Consider the following 21,847-nt stretch of genomic DNA (forward strand, 5'->3'; position numbering starts at 1 on the left):
TCTGCGTGCGATTCTCCAGCTTTGTTGTTGTTGAGCAACCGAAGCGCGAGCTGTTAAAGCTCCGCCCTCTTCTGGAAAGCAGGCCGGGAGCAGCAGCTAAACGGCATGTTTTTGCTCACACCCAAATAGGGGCAAATATGACAAGCTATAATATATGATCTGTGGGGTATTTTGAGCTGAAACTTCACAGACAAATTCTGGGAACACCAGAGACTTATATTACATCTTGTGGGGCATTTAAAGGTGCATAATAGATCCCCTTTAAATTAAATCATGTGATGTTTTATATACTTGCATAGAAAATGCATGCACTGTCATTTTGCAAGCGAGGAAATCTGATCTGTTTGTTCAGACAGTGTCACCAATATTCAGTGTCTCTGCATTGGTTGCTATAGTAATGATGTAAGTCTCTGCTCATATGCCCATCATGACATTTCACTGTGGCGCTGAACTCACAAGGCACACGAGAGAATGTAAAAGAGATTATTCTGTGTCGCAATCACTGATTTATTCTTAAAAAAAAATAATAATAATAATAAATAAATATATATATATACAGTCGTGCTCAAAATTATTCATGCCCTTGGTAAATATAACCAAAGAAGGCTGTGAAAATAAATCTGCATCGTTAATACTTTTGATCTTTTATTTAAAAAAATTTACAAAAATCCAACCTTTCATTGGAGACTAATAATTTTAAATGGGGGGAAAATCTCATTATGAGAGAAATGTTTTTCTCTAATACACACTGCTCACAATTAATCATACCCTTTTATACAATACTTTTTGCAACCTCCTTTGGCCAAGAAAACAGCTCTCACCCTTCTTCTATAATGCCTGATGAGTTTGGAGAACACCTGAGAAGAGATCAGAGACAAATCCTCCATACAGAATCCCTCCAGATCCTTCAGATTCCAGCTCCATGTTGGTGCTTCTTCTCTTCAGTTCACTCCACTCATTTTCTTCAGGGTTCAGGTCAGGGGACTGAGATGGCCATGGCAGAAGCTTCATTTTGTGTTCAGTGACCCATTTTTGTGTTGGTTTTGATGTTTGTTTTGGATCATAGTCCTGATGGAAGATCCAATCACAACCCATTATATGACTTCTAACAGGGACAGTCAGGTTTTGATTTTTTATCTGTTGGCATTTGATAGAATCCATGATGCCATGTATCTGAACAAGATGTGCAGGACCTCCAGCAGAAAAATAAGCCCACAACATTAAAGATACAGCAGTATATTTCATTGTACACATGGGGTACTTTTTACCCCTGTGTGCACCAAACCAAAGCTAATTTTTTTGCTTCATCTGACCATAGAACATTTGAAAAGTAACTGACACTACTGGAACTTCAAACAGGATGGGTTCTATGGTCAGATGAAGCAAGAAATTAGCTTCTGTATGGAGAGATTCTGTATGAAGGAATGGTCTCTGATCTCTTGTCAGGTGTTCTCCAAACTCATCAGGCATTATAGGTGAAGACTCAGAGCTGTTATCTTGGCCAAAGGAGGTTGCAAAAAGTATTGAATAAAAGGGTATGATTAATTGTGAGCAGTGTGTATTAGAGAAAAACATATATATATACATACAGTACAGTCCAAAAGTTTGGAACCACTAAGATTTTTAATGTTTTTAAAAGAAGTTTCGTCTGCTCACCAAGGCTACATTTATTTAATTAAAAATACAATAAAAAACAGTAATATTGTGAAATATTATTACAATTTAAAATAACTGTGTACTACTTAAATATATTTGACAAAGTAATTTATTCCTGTGATGCAAAGCTGAATTTTCAGCATCGTTACTCCAGTCTTCAGTGTCACATGATCCTTCAGAAATCATTCTAATATGCTGATTTGCTGCTCAATAAACATTTATGATTATTTTCAATGTTGAAAACAGTTGTGTACTTTTTTTTCAGGATTCCTTGATGAATAGAAAGTTCAAAAGAACAGCATTTATCTGAAATACAAAGCTTCTGTAGTGTATTATACACTACCGTTCAAAAGTTTGGGGTCAGTAAGAATTTTTTTTTTTTTTTTTTTTTTTGAAAAGAAATTAAAGAAATGAATACTTTTATTCATCAAGGATGCATTATATCAATCAAAAGTGGCAGTAAAGACATTTATAATGTTACAAAAGATTAGATTTCAGATAAACACTGTTCTTTTGAACTTTCTATTCATCAAATAATCCTGAAAAAAAAATTGTACACAAATATTTTGTACAATTGTACACATTAAATGTTTCTTGAGTAGCAGATCAGCATATTAGAATGATTTCTGAAGGATCATGTGACACTGAAGACTGGAGTAATGATGCTGAAAATTCAGCTTTGCCATCACAGGAATAAATTACTTTGTGAAATATATTCAAATAGAAAACAGTTATTTTAAATTGTAATAATATTTCACAATATTACTGTTTTTTACTGTATTTTTAATTAAATAAATGTAGCCTTGGTGAGCAGACAAAACTTCTTTTAAAAACATTAAAAATCTTAGTGGTTCCAAACTTTTGGACTGTACTATATATATATATATATATATATATATATATATATATATATATATATATATATAGGTATATATATATATATATATATATATATATATATATATATATATATATATATATATATATATATATAGGTGGAGTGAATTGCTCAGGTGAGATTAAAGAAGAAAACCTGGAGAGACCTCAGCTTCAGAGGGAACAGGAGCTTATGGATTGCACTGACAATTAATGTCAAGACCCCTCATACAACATTTTTACCGCCAGACACAGACACCTGATATCATGGTTGCCATGGCAATGACATTCAAATGGCTGAAGACAGTTATCTATCAACAGGTCCTCAGTGTTTCACATATTGAAGTGCTGCACATTAATCAAGAATGCAGAAACTGACCGTTTTTCTTTGGTACATCGAGAGCTGTCTTACACGTGAACAAAGGCATATTGAGTGATTGAGCTCTCTCTCTGTGGTTTCCAGGAGGAAATGAGTTGTCTGCTCTTTGAGACTGGCAACATGCCACCACATAAACCTTACATTCTGTTATACGACCTGAGGGTCAATCCATATAGAGTGCAAAGAATGAAAATAAGCTTTTAGACAGAGAGCCAAACACAACCGGACTAAATAAAGAAGGTCAGAACTTCAAGCACAACCACAATAGAACTAAAGAAAAATGTGTGATGACAAGCTGAATCTACTTCCTGCCAACACCGTCTGCCTATATTGTTTTAAGAAGGACTCACCAAGAAGTTCAGTCACAGATTTTCCATCATTCTTGCCAAATGATGTCAGTAAAGCAGGTATAAACAAAGAAGACCAGAGAAAACTGGACAAAGATTGAGTGGCTCATTTAATCAAATTACCGTGGTAGTGCATTGGGGGCGTGATACAGCTTTGGACTAACTTTGGTTTCATTCATCAGGTAATTAAGTTCTGACTTCCTCTTTACTCAACTCTACAGCCATCTGCTTTATCAGAACAAGCTTTGTTCGTCTATCCTTTGGTCAAATTTTTTAACAAGGATGAAGCTATGACCAAATGTAATTAAATTGCTTTCCTCAATAACTCTCAGGCTAAAAAGGAATTTGGTGCTACTATACTTATCTGTCATTCTTGACTTGAGAAATGAGCCAACAAAACTTTTCTCATTGTTTGCAAACATGCTTTAACAGCCACTGAGTAGTAAATAAATCTTACCTTTGCATGTGAAACATTTTATATGGAAGTGCTTGGATTGCACCCGGAGAACCTCTCCCTTGCATGGCTCCCCACACTTATAGCACTGGATAACCAGTTTTCCTGGTGGATGGTGTGGTTCCTGAGGATGGGCCACTGTCAAGGAATGTAGAGACATGGGTTAGCAAAGACCTTCCTTTTAGATGACGCAGCCTATGATTATTTCATACAATGAGCTTCGAACCCAAATAAATAAACTGGAATAAGCAAGTGAATAAACAAAATAAAAGACAGCAGGGACACCACTACGAGAGGAGAACGGATTAATCCAGGACCTCCGCACCTCAGTGATCAGGATTGGAACAGTTGAAGAGTTCATAAGAGTATTATAATTAAACCATTATTTAATTTGCAACAGTTCAAACAATTTGTAATGTCTAACTACATTTGACAAAGCAAATGGCACTGTTATAAAAACTGAAACCTTAATTGTTTTGATAATTGGCTGCACTGTTCATATATTTAAGCCCTGCTACAATTTCCATGGTTGACTTCCATTAAAAAGCAATAAATATGCATGTAGATGCACAAACTAATAAACATGAGGCTGAACCTCAACTAGGCTGCATTACATAATGCTTGCAACTGGCTAGAAATTTTTCAACGGGCCATTGTCCGCATTTCGGGTGCTATCACACAGTGTGTGGGAGTGAGAGGAGTGTTAGTAGGTGTTTGGAGGTTTTTTTGGAGTGATTTGTAGGACAAGCTGGCTGCCACGCAGTGGTTACCACAGTCACATGGAGAGGTGCTCACACTCTCTCGCACGAGTCATGCTGTTTACATTTCTGTACTGCTCATCACAAGTGTCATTTAGAGTTGGTACAGTTGCATAATGAAGGTCATGAGTCATTTGTGCTTTGCTGTTTACTAACTATTGACATGTTACCCTTGCGGACACAAGCACATAAAGAACAATTCACGCAAAATCATTATAATTTAAAATTTTTGGGTGCACTATTCCTTTAACACTACTATAAAACAGACATTAAAACTCAAGTACACTATTTAATTGTTTATAATCTTGATAATTACATGCCCTGAAGGAGAGCAGACGGTCCACAGACAGAAATAATGAGTGAGCTGTGTGCTAAGGCTCACAATACTTCAGTCGGTTTCTCTCAGTATCTCTGTATACATGTGCTGTGTTTCACTTAAGGCCTCACAATGCCATATTTGTTCAAGGTCATCAGGCCAAGATGTTGTCCACTCAAAGCTGCTGTTCTAAACCTGGCAGCACTCAGAAGCTGAAGTTAATTTGAACTAAATGATCTCTGAGCCTTTCAGAGTGGCTTCTCATTAGCAGGACTACAAATCTTTCCTCTTACTCACACTATCCTTCCTCCTTCTGACATTTACTACTACTCTTAAAATCACATGAGCCCGTACTCTCTCCTCTCTCTCAAGAATGACACCTCTCCACTTTATATCTCTCTTTCCCTATTGGAGAGTTAACGCATACCTCTCTAATCTAATCGCTGGCCACTTGAAAGGCTTGTGCAAGATTAACAGGAAAGAATCTGCCTCCTACGGTCACTCACCATTCCTTATCAGGCCATGTGCTTACATAATATTGCCACCAAAAAGTATCTCCACAAGCTAAACCATTCTGGGGGCTTTCTATGAGACATGTTGCCTGTTCAAATATGTCTCCTCATTTTATTTCAATATGTGTCATATATGATGAAAAAATAAAATTATAAAATTAATAAATAGGGCCAACTCGATTACAGAGCACTGTTGAATTTGCGCAAATAACAGTGTGTAATTTACTCTGGACTTTTGTAGAGGTTGTCTGAGAAAACCACAGACATGGCAGATTAGGATGATATTCTGCACTCATTTGAAATTGACCTATGATATTCTATGACATGAAATTAACCTAAATTTAAACGATCTCATGGATGTGGCTGTTTTGGTTTGTGATCATTTGGGCACCAGCCGCTGCAGTAAATGTGGTGTATTTATATGAATTTGACATAGTCATTTTACGTTTACCTGTTTTAAATGCCTATTGGCCGCTGTGCACAGTTGCCCTGAAGCCACCGGGTTGGCGGTGCAACCAGGGTTGGGCCCGTCATCGCTGCTTGCAGCTATATTTAAAATTATGTTTCTAAAAAAAATTTTTTATGTATTTTTATATAGACATCATAAGAACAACAAGTTGGTAAATAGAATTATTTAATTCTTGCAAACCTCATGGTTCCCAGCTCATTTTGAATTGGAGATAACAGAAAAAAGAATGAGCAAGTCAATCACAAGCGAACCTCTGTGAAAAAGAAGCATTCCTGAACATATGATCATGAATGGGACACCAAGGTTTGCACTGTGTACATTGTTGTGCAGAAAAACACTGCTGCACACTCTAAAGCCACAGTCACACTAGATTTGAACATACAAAATTTCTACGGACATTGCAACGGCTGTGATATGACGTCACTCTCTGCTGAGTCTTTTTAAAAACATAAATTATACATATAGATATAACAAATAATAATAAATCCAAAATGTAAAAATATACAATCTCTTCCACTTTACTGCAAAAGGTTTGCTTACTTTTAAAGGGGTGGTTGATTATGATTTCACTTTTTAACTTTAGTTAGTGTGTAATGTTGCTGTTTGAGCATAAACAACATCTGCAAAGTTACGCCGCTCAAAGTTCAATGCAAAGAGAGATATTTTCTTTCACACAAATAGCTTTTTAAGGACTACAACAAATGGCTGGTAGGGACTACAACAAGCTTCTTTCCGGGTTGGTGACATCACAAACCCCAATTTTACATAATTTTTTTACAAAATTTACAGTTGTAGTAGAGTGTTGTTGCCATGCTGTCATTTTACGCCGGACTGCTTCACAAATGAGGGTCAATTCAATGCTGGATTTGCAAAAAAGATTTACCTGAAGGCACTTGCTAGTCGATGGACTTAATCAAATCCACAGCAACAACATAGATTTTTCCACTAACCATTCAGAAACGTCCAGTTGCACTCTGTAAGTTGTAAGAATGAAACAAGTCTATCTCTCAGTGTTCGACTCCGGTTTGAACAATGTAACGGTTGAACACCGTTACTGACAATCGTCATTTTGGCTGCGTGAGATTCTCCAGCTTTGTTGTATTTGAGCAACCGAAGCGCGAGCTGTTAAAGCTTTGAAAATGGGACGGGAGCAGCAGCTCATTTGCATTTAAAGGGACACACACAAAAACATCTTGTTTTTGCTCACACCCAAATAGTGGCTATAATAAATGATCTGTGGGGTATTTTGAGCAGAAACTTCACAGACACATTCTGGGGACACCAGAGACTTATATTACATCTTGCATAATAGGTCCCCTTTAATTCAGGTAAGAAGTCATGACGTGACATATCAAACTTCTACTGGTCACGTCTTACGAACGGTATACAAATTTGCAGGTCAGAGTTCACCAAACTTCAATGCAAGTCAGTGGAATGAAAAGTGTAGTGCGACGGCCCCTTTAAGCCACAGTCACACCAGACACAAGTACACAAAATTTCTATGGACACATTTGTCACAAAATGCAGCATCTTTTTTAAAAACACATAATACATCCAAAATGTAAAAATATGCAATCTAAACAACTTTACTGCAACACTGCAATTATTCTGATTTGAAGTTTGCATTCTTTTAATTTGACTAAGAGGTCACGCCTTGACATATCAATCTTGTATTGGTCATTCATCTTCACGTGATATGAGTTTGTAGGTTCACCGAACTTGAACTTCTGAATGGAATTCAATGGAAGTGTGTAGCGTGATCGCCCCTAATGGGATAATAATCTGACGATTTGGAGTTTGAATGCACACAAAACATTCCTGCCCACCTAGATGTTATTTCTGTCCCATTTATGGTCATTATAATCACAGTATGGAGCCCTGATATGTGGAATGGATGGCATCCATTATTTCTCTGCTGAAGTTGCCATGCATGACAAAAATTTCCCCTTTGTCTGGACGAGTTGGTGAGCAAGCCACTAATCAGTAACGACAAGATTCTGGCAGGGTTTTGTGCTCAAGAATGTTCCTACCGGCCCTTGAAACTGAAGCACAGGATTTTGTCTTAAACTAGCCCCCTCAGCCCGAGACAGCTGTTGCTATAGCAACCAGCTCTACCAGGGCGGCAACAGTATAACACCGGGAGCTTGTACGGTGGAACCCCAGAGTGAAGCTGCAATGTCAACAGACAACAGCAAGCCAACAATGAACTGTTTCTTGTTTCAATCATGCAGATGGGCTAAACTAGGAGAGTTTCCTGACATATGCTGTAACTAATACAACAGCTCACACTGTAGCTATATTAAGCAGACACACAAAAGGCACATTTGGACTCTGCTACAGTATGTGTTCTCTGCATTCAGCCAAAGGCAGAGTATGCTACCTCTACTCTGTCACGCTCGACGCAGATGTGAGGGAATGTGGGCAGGTGGTGAAGAACAGCATAGCTAAACACTGAGGCTTCCTGAAACACAAACACTATGAGCCTCACTCTGAAACATGTGCAAGATTTATTTATATGTAAATTGTCCACAAAACCATCCTTGCATAAACTGTTGCATGCAATATAAAAAAAGCTTTAAAAATAGTACACAGAAATGGGATTACCTTGTTTTTTATGGATCAGATACAAAACCTTATATTCCCTCACGGCATGCAATAAGCATACTTAGACATCACATTTTGAGTTCATTGAAATTAAAAATTGAGTTAATACAACGAAGGTGAATAGTTTAATCAATAGAAACTCAAAATATTATGTTATCTGAACCACATTAATTATTTTAGTTGATTTGACAAAAGATATTCATTCATGATATTCATTTTTAAATTTGTTAAAGATTACCTTGAACTGTTACTGCATTATTAGTGTTTTAAAATATTAACTTGACCACAAATATAAATCAAATGTTTAATTAAATATTTTTTGAAATTGAAATTTCAGACTTCAGTGTCACATGATCCTTCAGAAATCATTCTAATTTGATTTGGTGCTCAAGAAATATCTCTTATAATTATGTTGGATACAGTTCAACAGTGCTGATTAATATTTTTGTGAAAAATATGATGCTTTTATTTTTCAGGATTATTTGATGAATAGAAAGTCCTAAAGAACAGCATTTATAACAATGTAAAAGTCTTTACTGTCACTTTTGATCAAGTTAATGTGTCATTGCTGAATAAATGTATTATTATTATTATAATTATATTTATTAAATCGTACTAACCCCAAACTTATGGTAACAGTATAAACTGCTTCGAATTATGTAACACTTTAATTTCTCAAAACAGTAAAACTAATATTGTCAAAAACAGACAGTACTGATTCTTAATTCTGATTGGCATGTGATTGAATGAACCACATTCAAAGTCGCTGTACAATAGCCGAAATCACCTGTGACAGAAAATCATCATTTTATGCTAATACAGTTATGACATGGCAGCAATCAAAACCTGACATATTCTGTCATTCCACCCAGCTCTAGTGCTGCGCATAAACTAATGAAAACTCTGACCCACAGCGATTTAATGTTCGCTATCTGTCCATTAATGCACACAGATACACATGAACACATTTACAAAGCATATGATGGTGTTAAGTAGAGTTTAACATTGAATAATTAAAGGCTGTGTAACTGGAGAGGGTTATTCAATCCTGAGGCAAAAGTGTCTTTTCAGTTGAACTGGCGTTCTGACTCAGAATGAGTGTGTGTGTGTTTGTGTGAACAGTGTGAGTCAATGTTTTACTCCTCACCACTGCCTCCAGCAGCCATTTTCAGACTACACAAACTGATACATTCCTCCTCAAGTCAGAATATAAAGGTCTAAACCTCTTTTCGTCAGAGAGATTGTTTCACCTCTGCTTAGTACTTTGAGTTTAACCTTACGACAACCCCTGTACTAATCACAGTATTAGCTCACCTCTTAACTCAATACTTGACCCCTGATGACCTTCTGTGCTCTGGCCAAGTACAAACGACTGGTCAATCCGCATTTGTCCGGATTGGATACTAAAGAGAGCTTGTTTTAGACGGGAGTGGAAGTGGATTAATTGCTATTGGCCACAGGTAATGCATTCAAGGTGAAATACTCATTCCGTACAATCATTTTGTATTGGATTGATATTATATTTGTATTGTGATGAGCATCTGGCTCCCCTCCAGTCATCGTCATGCCGGCCCTCACATTGCTGGCCCGCATCCAGGGTCTGTGGCCAAGAGGAGGAGCGAGAAAGCGGAACTGTGTTGCCAGCACCTGATGAATATTGCCTCCAATGACTACTGCTATAAATTCAGTTTACAATATATAGACATAGAACAGATTTCCAAATGTATGTGCAACACATTCTCCAGGACTGAGAAATACACAATATAGTCAGTTTGTTTTTATGGAAGTGCATAAAACAAAATACACTACTGTTCAAAAGTTTGGGTTGGTAAGATGTTTTTAATGTTTTTAAAAGTCTTACTGACCCCAGACTTTTGAAAGGTAGTGTATGCCTTTCTTGCTATTCAAGAAAAAAGCATATTGCCACAACAACGTAGAACATATATAGAAATATGTTATTTTGATGTCACATTCACCTTCTACTAGTATTGTTACAGTTATTCTTTGAACCATTTTGTCTACTGAAAAGATACAAAACTACATATGTCCAATGCCAACACTGTGAGAAGTAATTCTTCATAAAAGTGAAATACATACAGAAGTACACTGCCCAATGATTGCAAATTTGTCATGTGTTGCTCTCTAGTGCAATATTATCAGTATAATTCATTTTAGCTGTGGAAACCTTTGCTGATGAAGATCGATAGCCTAATACATAATCTCATAGTTTCAGTCAGCAATGTGTCATTTACTGGGCCTTTGGGTTATGTGTAATGGGAATAAATCCCCTTAGACTGAATTTACTTATTAAACCTGAAATAAAATCAGCAAAATAAAGTCTGCTGCAGACTTAAACGTTTATATGTGTGATTTAACATTGCTGAATTGCTGGTGGCCACTGCAGTCTTTTTAATGCTTATTTTATTCAATTAAAAAGCAAAAAACTCTCTTCCACAACATCTACCAGGTAAAGAATGAACTGATATGCTAACCATCAAAACAGACAGACAGTATACACCAATCAGGCATAACATTATGACCACCTTCCTAATATTGTATTGGTCCCGCTTTTCTGTCAAAACAGCCCTGACCCGTTGAGGCATGGACTCCACTAGACCCCTGAAGGTGTGCTGTGGTGTCTGACTCCAAGATGTTAGCAGCAGATCCTTTAAGTCCTGTAAGTTGCAAAGTGGGGCCTCCATGGATCGGACTTGTTTGCTCAGCACATCCCATAGATGCTCAATTGGATTGAGATCTTGGGAATTTGGAGGCCAAGTCAACACCTCAAATTCACTATTGTACTCCTCAAACCATTCCTGAACCTTTTTTGCTTTGTGGCAGGGCGCATTATCCTGCTGAAAGAGACCACAGCCAGCAGGGAATACCGTTTCCATGAAAGGTTGTACGTGGTCTCTAACAATGCTTAGGTAGGTGGTACATGTCAAAGTAACATCCACATGGATGGCAGGACCCAAGGTTTCCCAGCAGAACATTGCCCAAAACATCACACTGCCTCCGCCAGCTTGCCTTCTGTACCACGTGTTCCCCAGGTAAGCGTCGCACACGGGGTCAGCATGGGCACCCTGACTGGTCTGCGGCTATGCAGCCCCATACGCAACAAACTGCGATGCACTGTGTATTCTGACACCTTTCTATAAGAACCAGCTTTAACTTCTTGAGCAATTCAAAATGTTCACTTGCTGCCTAATATATCCCACCCAGTGTTGTTCACTTCACCTGTCAGTGGTCATAATGTTATGCCTGATCGATGTATGTCTAATGAATATAAACCTTATTCTTAATGTTGAAAGGTTAATGTATTATTATTATTATTAAAGATTAAAGTTATAAATTATCTGTGGCATGCTCACCAATACATAAAGCTAACTTATCAGGCAAGCAAAGGACGCACACCTTTGTGCAAATGTGATAAGCATACCTGTACAGCCTATGGGGGCCCTGAGATCAGTGACTGATGTAATGCACTGTACCCTCAGGTTTAATAGCCCAGGGATAATCATGTGGACACACACACATGCACTTATTAGCCTTTATATCTGACTTCTTGCTATCTGCTTTGAAAGTGGCCGATAATTTTCTATGATTCTCTTGCCTGACATTAAAAGGCCATTAAAATACATTTCAGGCTATTTTCCAAAAGCATACAATTCACCCAACCAAAGGTTGGGACACACTGACACAAAAAGAAATTACTGACATTTTATTCAGATGTTAGCTGTGCTATATTTTATAAAGTTAGAATCAGAATATATAATATCAGAAAGATAAAATATCTGAATCTGTGTGTATTTAAAAACAAATCCATGTATGTCTTTCAATGGCTGTGTAGTTTACTCTAGAATTTTATATTGCTTCTTAAAAGCCTATCTTACCAAAGTTTATGTTGATACACAGGTTTATAGAGCATTTGGGATCAGTGTGCTATGTGGGCAAAAAATAATCTAAACACTGAAATTCTTCTTGCAGCTTCGCTTCTGCTCTGTAGCAGACCTAATAACACACTGCTTATGCATACAGTGTGAATACTAGGTCTATAGCCCTTTAATATGGGTAGTGAAATAAATATGTGCAGTCAGAAACAGTCCTTAGAGACGATGTCTATTGTCTGTCTCTGGCTAACTATCATTATCCTAAAATATCCTGTCCTAAAATACAGGGCTACAAAAACGGCATATCCATTCCTCTGGTACGGAGTATGTAATGTACCCAGCACAATAGCACATTTTTTAGACCAACAGTCCTATTTACAATCATGTGAAGCTTTCCGTAACCATTTATGGAAAGGTTATCAGAGTTATGCGCCTTTGACGTGAGTCCAACTGAGCATTCTCATATAACCGCTGATAGTACAGAGAGTATGCTAGCAAATGTTGAGTGTAGTTTAGATGTGTGTGTGTGTGTGTGTGTGTGTGTGTGTGTTTGTGTTTGAATGTGATTTCATTGCCAAGGCTCAGATACTTCTTAGCTGCATGCATGGAGGAAATGGATAATCTAATCTGTAAATGTGGCACAGTGGGGACTGAGATTTCACTTGGCCACTGATACAGTAGAATAATGTTTGAAACTTTTAATGAAAAGTTGAAAATAGGTATATACTGAAAATTTAAAGGTCTTCTTCAGTTTTCTGGTAAATAAAGCCTGGCTGTGCTGCAATGACGAAATTACAAAAGAACCTCACTAATTTCCGAATTCCTACATTTTTTTTGCTAAATTGTACGTATTTTGCGAGTTGCCGAATTCGTATGAATTTGTACGAACGATCTACCTCTAACCCCGCCCTTTAACCTACCGGCCACTGGGGTTTAGACAAATCGTACAAATTCATACAAATTAGCCACCTCGTAAAATACGTACGAGTTGGTCATGAGATAGCGTTGTATATATATATGTAATCAATCTTCAGCCGTGACTTATTCACGATAGAGCACTAGCCTCAAGTACCTTATTGCTTTTATAAAACGGTTATCACACAATACAAATATTAAAAACAAAATTATGTATCAATGCAACTTTCATGAAGTAAACTTTCACTAAAAGCCTTCCTTCCATCGGAAAAAAACAGTCCCTGACAGTGAACAGCAACAGAAGTTACATTATTATGCCATTAGATGGCGGCAAAAACTGTCTTTGTGAGTTTGCCAGTCAGTAGTGAAGACTTTTGCATTGAAAAGACGCAACTGACAAATGCTTTGACTAGCGCTGTCAGTCATGGGAAAACCCCTTAACAGTTAAAAGGACAAGATAATACATGGGACATTTAAACAGATTTTTTATTATGAACATAGGACTGACCTGAAGGAAAATGTTAAATCTGAATGCAGGTAATAAACTCGCTCACTCGATCTCTACTCTTCTACATAATACAGTAAGCTTCAATGAACAATATCAATTGAGAACACACAGTTTACGTTGCTAAGAGTGGTTGCTAAGGGTGTTGTGTGGAATATATATATATATATATATATATATATATATATATATACACACACACACACACACACTTTTTTTTATAATATTAATATATTATTTAAAATATTGTCTATATCTCTTATGGTTTTGTTAGCTTGTTGCAGCTAGCCTGTATGTTGATGCACTGAATAAATGTTTAAAAGACTGTACGTGTGTATGAATGCACCAACATACACGTGATTATGTGTGAATACAGGTGTGTGAACTGAAGTGGGTTTACAGTGTGTGTTGTGCTGTGATTCACACGGGGTATGGCCTCAGCAACAGACCAGTCATCGCCCGGTTGCCATGGCTACAGCGATAGGCTAAATGCATTATTGAGTTCATTCTCTCTTAGTCTCTCTCTTCTCATCTCTTTTTCCCTCGCTCCCCCTCCCTCATCCTGCGCAGACCACTATTAGCTTTCACTAAACCATGATCTACTTTTCAAAACACATGCACACCGCTGGTACGAAACATCCTTCACCTTAGTCATCGAGCCGTGACAAGGGCTTTCTTTGGGAAACAACCCCTTTTCCTGAGAAATCCCAAAGAGGAACGCACTGTGCACTGCCTGCATTCTGTAAATAATTCAATAGCCTGCTAAATTCCTACATAGCATTACACAACATCGCTGCCGGAAACTGTGCCATCTGAAGTTCCTTTTGTTGAATAACAGCCTTTTCTGTCCTATATTGGGTGTTTTCACTGTGTTGTTTGGTTTGGTCCTGAGCGAACATGTTAATGATGCATTTAAGTTTCACCAGATGTTCCTGCTATAATGCGGCTTCCCCCATCAGATAACACAGAAACTTCTAAAGTTACTGCCACCCACTTAATATTCACAAAGACAACAGTAGTCCTGCACAAACCAGTCAGACAGTTATGCATATTCACACACATTTAACCATCATGAGTAAACAAATAGATCCCTTTAGTATTCAATGTATTTCTTATGCTAGAATGTGTAAAATATGTGCCAGACCACACAAATGGTGATTCCTAAACACACAAATGTCTATAAAATGGTCTTCTGAATAATAATAAACACACATTATGTCTGTACAGCACAATGTGCAGCCCACATGCTGAGCAGTGATTTAGAGGTAAAGTAATTGCCATCAATACCAACCCAAACACACACACTATAATCTATGATTACGTGTTCAATTAACTGCAAGCTTTAGAACCACAAACAAATACAAAAACAAAAGCGTTCTCATTTTCACACCACTTTGTGGTCGAGTTTTTCAACGCCCAATGCCAATAGAGATATCTGGAGAACAGGGTGAATGATATACGAATGAAATGCCGATATAATTAATAAAACTAAATGGTAGCGTACAATTACACCAATTTTACACAATATATACACAAAGTTAAGTAGAAAAGTGCATTGGTTTACAGTTAATTTACACATTGTATACTCAAAATAATTTTAAAAATTTTTTAAAAATATTGGAAAAAACATGCACAATCCCATCAGTTTTACACATTACAGAAAATGTTCATTATCCACTGTATTATATGCAGTATCCATTGAATTGTACACATTTTTTTTCCTCAGAAATAAAAAAATTTAAAACTGAAAATGCTCATTGATTTTTACACTCAATTTAAAATTATTAAACGCACACTATCCATTGACAATACTGTCATTAGATTTCCAAACTAGTGTTAGGCGGAATATTATTTTCTGTTGAGAAATCAATCGAGCACAGTTATCGATAATCTCAAACCAGCCAAAGGACGACCAATCAATCAACCTATCTGATACCACTAGTACGACTATGATTCCTTCTGCAGTATCTCTTTCTTTTTCATACACCGCAATCCTTCTAAAACATCAAACTGCCCTCCCTAGTCCCTACATCCAACACACACACACAAATCTCCCACATGCTGGCCTGGTTTTCTCCCTCTGCATGAGCTCTCTCTCCTGGTCCCCACCCAGTGCTGTGCAATGCCATGCTACCTTTCTCCTTCACCATGACCATTGGCTCCTCAGTGTCTGCTGGGGCTCTGATGAGGAGGATCAGAGGAAGAGAGCTGCTTCTTCCTGCCTGCCTTCTTCCTCGGCTTCTCCTTTATTCCCTCCACTGAATCCAAACGTGAGGAGACGACGGAAGAAAGAGCGAGAGAGAGAAAGAGAGAGAGCAAGGCAACGGCAAGATGACAGCAGAGGAACGGACAGAAAAGAGCTTGCACTCTCAAACTAAGCAGCCGCTCAGCAACTGCTGGCTTGGTCTTCGTTTCTCAAGCACCCCCCCTCCTCATTCACACGCATACCGTGTGTGTGTGTTTGTGGACTCTGCCCTGGCTCTTCTGAAATAACCAGGTTGCAGCTGCCGTGTGTGACAAATGCAGATTCCACAGCCGTAATCTCTCCCAGTCTGAGACACCACCTTAAATTCTTCAAACAGAGATGGAGGGGATGGACGACAGGCACATGTGATTTGTTTTAATATACTGCATATATCTATCCCTTCCTGTTCTCTCTCTCTCTCTCTCTCTCTCACACACACATACATACTGTCTCCCTGCCATTGTTTATCACATGCTCTGATTAGCTGTGTTTACTTCAGTGAAGTGCTGACTGCTGCTTTTACCCTTCAAACCTGTTTGTTGTGGACGAATTAGCTGGGAAATAACTCCTGTTCATTGACCCACGTATCTATCTGATAATACTGTAAAACATTTGATTTGAAGGGTGATGTGGTACGTGAAATGAAACAAAGTTGCTGGTCTTTGAGGGATCAGCTATAGTCTCTCTGGACTATCCGCGCGTCATGCCGGTAGATTATAGGATTACTAGGCCGACAATTGAATTGGGGAGTTTATTGAGAGGCGTTATTAATATTCACACTGGTGCAGTGGCGTCACTAGGGGCAACATGTACTGAGAGAATGGGGCTGCTCTGACGAATTACCCAGAAGCCTTGGTGCTCGCAGAAAAGTTGTTCATGTATACACTTATTTAGCTCCCTATTTTGTATGAGACTGAGACGTACACTTCCATTCAAAAGTTTTGGGCTCTGTAATATTTGGTATTGTTTTTGAAAGAAGTCTGTTATGCTGCATTTATTTGATCAAAAATACACAAAACGTTCTAATATGCTGATTTGGTGCTCAAGAAACATTTCTTATTATTATCAAAATTGAAAACGGTTGTTCTGCTAATATTTTTGTTCTTGATTATCAAGGAGACAACAGTAAAGAGCAGCTTGAGAAGAAATATGAGACTTGTGCTATGTAAAGAAAACAATTAAAAGGTGAATATCACTTGGAATCAGTGTCATTTCCAAAAAGAAGAAGAAAAAAAAAAAACTGTAATTTTGTCAAATTATGCAAATACAGTGCATAATTTGCTCCAGAAGGAAACACGATGCATTAAAGGGATAGTTCACCCAAAAATGAAAATTTGATGTTTATCTGCTTACCCCCAGGGCATCCAAAATGTAGGTGACTTTGTTTCTTCAGTAGAACACAAACGACACAAAACGATCGGTTTGTGTGAGAAAACGAACAGTATTTATATAATTTTTTATCTCTAATACACCACTATGTCCAACTGCCTTGAGCATCCAGTTGGTGAGGTCTGAAAACGCGCTCTGATGCCGGACGTGATCTCTCGCGTGCAATGTCAATGTGTATGAGCGATCACTTCCGAAATCAGAGTGCATTCAAACCTCACCAACCGGATGCTCAAGACAGTTGGACATAGTGGTGTATTAGAGGTAAAAAATGGGTCCCACTTTATATTAAGTAGCCTTAACTACTATGTACTTACATTTAAATTAATCATTTGATACAATGCACTTATTGTGTACATACATGTTTTTACATGTACTTAAAGCACCTGCATGTAATTACATCTGTAATTAATTTCTGTAATTACATTTATAATTACACTGTTGACCCATCCCTTACACTTAACCCCTACCCTTAAACCTACCCATACCACCAAAGCTTTCCCTAACCTTACCCGTATCCCAATTCAATAGCAGAAAAAGTGTTTTGCAATTCAATATGAACCCAATAAGTACATTGTACTTATCTTTTGATGTAAGTACATAGTAGTTAAGGCCACTTAATATAAAGTGGGACCAAAAAATGCTATAAATACTGTTCGGTTTCTCGCACAAAACAATCGTTTCTTAGGATATCAATGTGTCGTCACGAGCCGCAGGGTTTAATTTGGATTTGTCTGCGCATGTATTTTTTGACTCTTATAGATGGAGTTCCCATTGACATGCATTATAAGACTGACAAACCGCAACATTTGGAGTTAAAAATCATCATTTGTGTTCTACTGAAGAAACAAAGTCATCTACATCTTGGATGCCCTGGGGGTAAGCAGATAAACATCAAATTTTCATTTTTGGGTGAACTATCCCTTTAAGAGCCGGGGGGTGAAAACCTTTTGAATTTGAAGATCAAGGAATATTGTACTTAATTTGTCTTCTGCCAAACATGTACGTGCCTTCTGTTGCTTCCGAAGGGCAGTACTAAATGAAAAAAAAAAAAAAAAGATACTTGAACAAAATAAAAATTTGGACATCTTTATCTTGTTCAAAAGTTTTCACCCCTGACTCTTAATGCATCATGTTTCCTTCTGGAGCATCAGTGAATGTTTGAACCTTTTTAATAGTTGTGTTTGAGTCCCTCAATTGTCCTCAGTGTGAAAAGATGGACTGAGAATCATACAGTCACAGCTGGAAAGGGTTCAAATATGCAAAAAATGCTGGAAATCTGAAGATTTTTCAGGACCTGGAGGATTTTTTTGAAGAATATTTGGCAGTTTAACTGCTCAGGACAAACAAGGGACTCATGAACAACCATCACAAAACAATAAAACGGTCGTAGCTCATCCAGGTAACCACACACAGTATTAAGAATCAAGGGTTCACAAACTTTGTGAAATTTTCATTTTTGGGTGAACTATCCCTTTAAGAGCCAGGGGGTGAAAACCTTTTGAATTTGAAAATCAAGGAATATTGTACTTAATTTGTCTTCTGGCAAACATGTACGTGCCTTCTGTTGCTTTCGAAGGGCAGTACTAAATGAAAAAAAAAAAAAAGATACTTGAACAAAATAAAAATTTGGACATCTTTATCGTGTTAAAAAGTTTTCACCCCTGACTCTTAATGCATTGTGTTTCCTTCTGGAGCATCAGTGAATGTTTGAACCTTTTTAATAGTTGTGTTTGAGTCCCTCAATTGTCCTCAGTGTGAAAAGATGGACTGAGAATCATACAGTCACAGCTGGAAAGGGTTCAAATATGCAAAAAATGCTGGAAATCTGAAGATTTTTCAGGACCTGGAGGATTTTTTTGAAGAATATTTGGCAGTTTAACTGCTCAGGACAAACAAGGGACTCATGAACAACCATCACAAAACAAAAAAACGGTCATAGCTCATCCAGGTAACCACACACAGTATTAAGAATCAAGGGTTCACAAACTTTGTGAAATTTTCATTTTTGGGTGAACTATCCCTTTAAGAGCCAGGGGGTGAAAACCTTTTGAATTTGAAAATCAAGGAATATTGTACTTAATTTGTCTTCTGGCAAACATGTACGTGCCTTCTGTTGCTTCCGAAGGGCAGTACTAAATGAAAAAAAAAAAAAGATACTTGAACAAAATAAAAATTTGGACATCTTTATCTTGTTCAAAAGTTTTCACCCCTGACTCTTAATGCATTGTGTTTCCTTCTGGAGCAGGATAAACAAGGGACTCATGAACAACCATCACAAAACAAAAAACGGTCGTAGATCAACCAGGTAACCACACACAGTATTAAGAATCAAGGGTTCACAAACTTTTGAGTGGGTCGTTTTTATAAATTCAGCAATTTTTTTGTCTTATGGAGTATATGTAAACATTTTTTAAGTAAAATATCGTACTAAATAAAAAATAACATGAATATTGTATGATCTCTCTTATTATGTTAAAATTATTCACATTTCACAGATTCTGCAAGGGGTTCACATACTTTCAAGCAGCACTGTATATAAGCTAGCTACAAAATTAACTTTATCAATACAAAGGACTGGAATCTGCCATTATATTTCAAAAATGTAATTTCCACCACAGAAGGTTATCGAACACAATACATAATTCGAGATGTGATGGAAATATATAAAAATAATGACCAAAGATAAAAATGCAATAATTTTGACATTGTTAGTCCACAGAGCCAAAAGTGTCCATATCTTAAGAAACACCCGTATGGGTTGATATGGTTAAAAGAGATTAGCTGAATTTTAAATAAGGGGAGGATGTGTCTGAGAGAGAGACCGAGGGTGGGGACGGCACAGACAGCAGGTGTTGGATAAATAGAGAAACTTGAAGTCTATATCAAGAAGAAAACAGCTGAATCTTTTGTCAAGCGAGAGAAAAGAGAAGAAACTGAGCCAAAGATCTTATGCTTTCAAAGCTAGCCTCTCTGAAATTGCCCACCCTACCTTTAAGTACTGAATAAAATCGAATAACAGTTATTAAACTATATAATGGTGTTCTAGGGTGTTTCTATGTGGTTGCTAACATTTTCTGTATGGTTAGAAAGTTGTTTTGGTTGGTTGCTTACTAGCCAAAACAAACAAACAAAAACATCTCCCACCCATTTAAGGCAAAAAAGGGATTGGATTAAAGGTCCCGTTCTTCGTGATCCCATGTTTCAAACTTTAGTTAGTGTGTAATGTTGTTGTTAGAGTATAAATAAAATCTGTAAAATTTTAAAGCTCAAAGTTCAATGCCAAGCGAGATATTTTATTTAACAGAAGTCGCCTACATCGAACGGCCAGTTTGGACTACATCCCTCTACTTCCTTCTTTAATGACGTCACTAAAACAGTTTTTTGACTAACCTCCGCCCACAGGAATACACAAGAGTTGCGTTTGTAGAGTGTGTTTGTCGCCATGTCGTCGAAACGCTGTTATTTTCATCCCGCAGTCCAATCACCGGGTCTGATTCCGGCTCAAATTGATAGGGTAAAATTAAAGACATGTTTACAATAACACTGAGCGCGTGCATCTCCACGTTATGGTAAGAGGCGTGACCTTTCCGGGCAAGATGCGCTAAACTGCTGTCGAATCACAACACAGGAACCGCTGGCACAATCAGAACTCGTTACGTATTTCTGAAGGAGGGACTTCATAGAACAAGGAAGTCATCAGCCCGTTTTTATGACAGTGGAAACAGCGGTATACAGATAAGTAAATTATGTGAAAAATACTGTTTTTTTTTACACGTGAAACATGAACACATGTTATATTGCACACTATAAACACAATCAAAGCTTCAAAAAAAACACGAAAAACGGGACCTTTAATGTAATATATGTAGCACAGTAATGCTCAAATGTCAGTGGAATAACAGTATGATACCTCTGGCATCAATGTATCAATATGATTTCCCCTTCCTGGAGGGCTACACAGGGGGGATCCAGTCTTGCTCTTGCCTTGGCTATAAATGATTGATTGTTTGTGTGGAGCCATAATTACTGTATGCAGTGGTTCCTTTCCATGAGCCGGCACTCTCTGAGAACAACCGTCAAACGTTAACAGTCAGGCTTACACATCCATGTTAATCTCTGCAGATGAGAAACCTCTCTCCAATCTCTCAGATCCCCTCAGATCAATTCTCAGACTATTCAAAATATACAGCACACATTTTCTTCCATAAAGCCGCACAACACCCAGCATCACCACATATGACATCATCTATCACTGCATTATGCAAGCATACAATGAACATCCTGATTTATATCACCTTTTTTCTAGAAAGTGTTGCAAAAACATCTACAGAATGTTGATCTAACATTTTAGAGCCGTATTGCAGATTAAATGACATATTCAAGATGAAAATGCACATCATGTTTGTGCTAAGACACCAGTGATGTCCAAAGACAGTTTGCTACTCCAGGATGCAATGGCAAACCCACTGAAAACAACATTATGACTCATTTACAATACCAGGATAGGGCATTTTATGGGATGTAAGGATGAG

The 21,847-nt window shown here is 37.5% G+C and overlaps 1 protein-coding gene across 48 annotated transcripts in view; it reads right to left on the reverse strand.

Annotated features, from left to right (window-relative positions):
- The window catches only part of ablim1b (actin binding LIM protein 1b), a 112,813-nt gene that overhangs the window by 67,038 nt on the left and 23,928 nt on the right, over positions 1-21,847 (reverse strand). For 6 of the 48 annotated variants that reach the window (XM_048171486.1, XM_048171484.1, XM_048171480.1 and 3 more), the window contains exons 1-2: positions 15,816-16,143; positions 3,716-3,850 (exon numbers count right to left, since the gene is read on the reverse strand). In XM_048171486.1, the coding sequence (XP_048027443.1) occupies positions 3,716-3,850; positions 15,816-15,837 (157 nt within the window). In that variant the 5' untranslated portion in view covers positions 15,838-16,143. Of the gene's footprint in view, positions 1-3,715; positions 3,851-15,815; positions 16,156-21,847 lie in introns of those variants that run through there. The other 42 variants (XM_048171511.1, XM_048171474.1, XM_048171496.1 and 39 more) reach the window with 22 other exon arrangements.

This window comes from Megalobrama amblycephala, linkage group LG20, assembly GCF_018812025.1.
Source record: "Megalobrama amblycephala isolate DHTTF-2021 linkage group LG20, ASM1881202v1, whole genome shotgun sequence".
NCBI classification, from domain to species: domain Eukaryota; kingdom Metazoa; phylum Chordata; class Actinopteri; order Cypriniformes; family Xenocyprididae; genus Megalobrama; species Megalobrama amblycephala.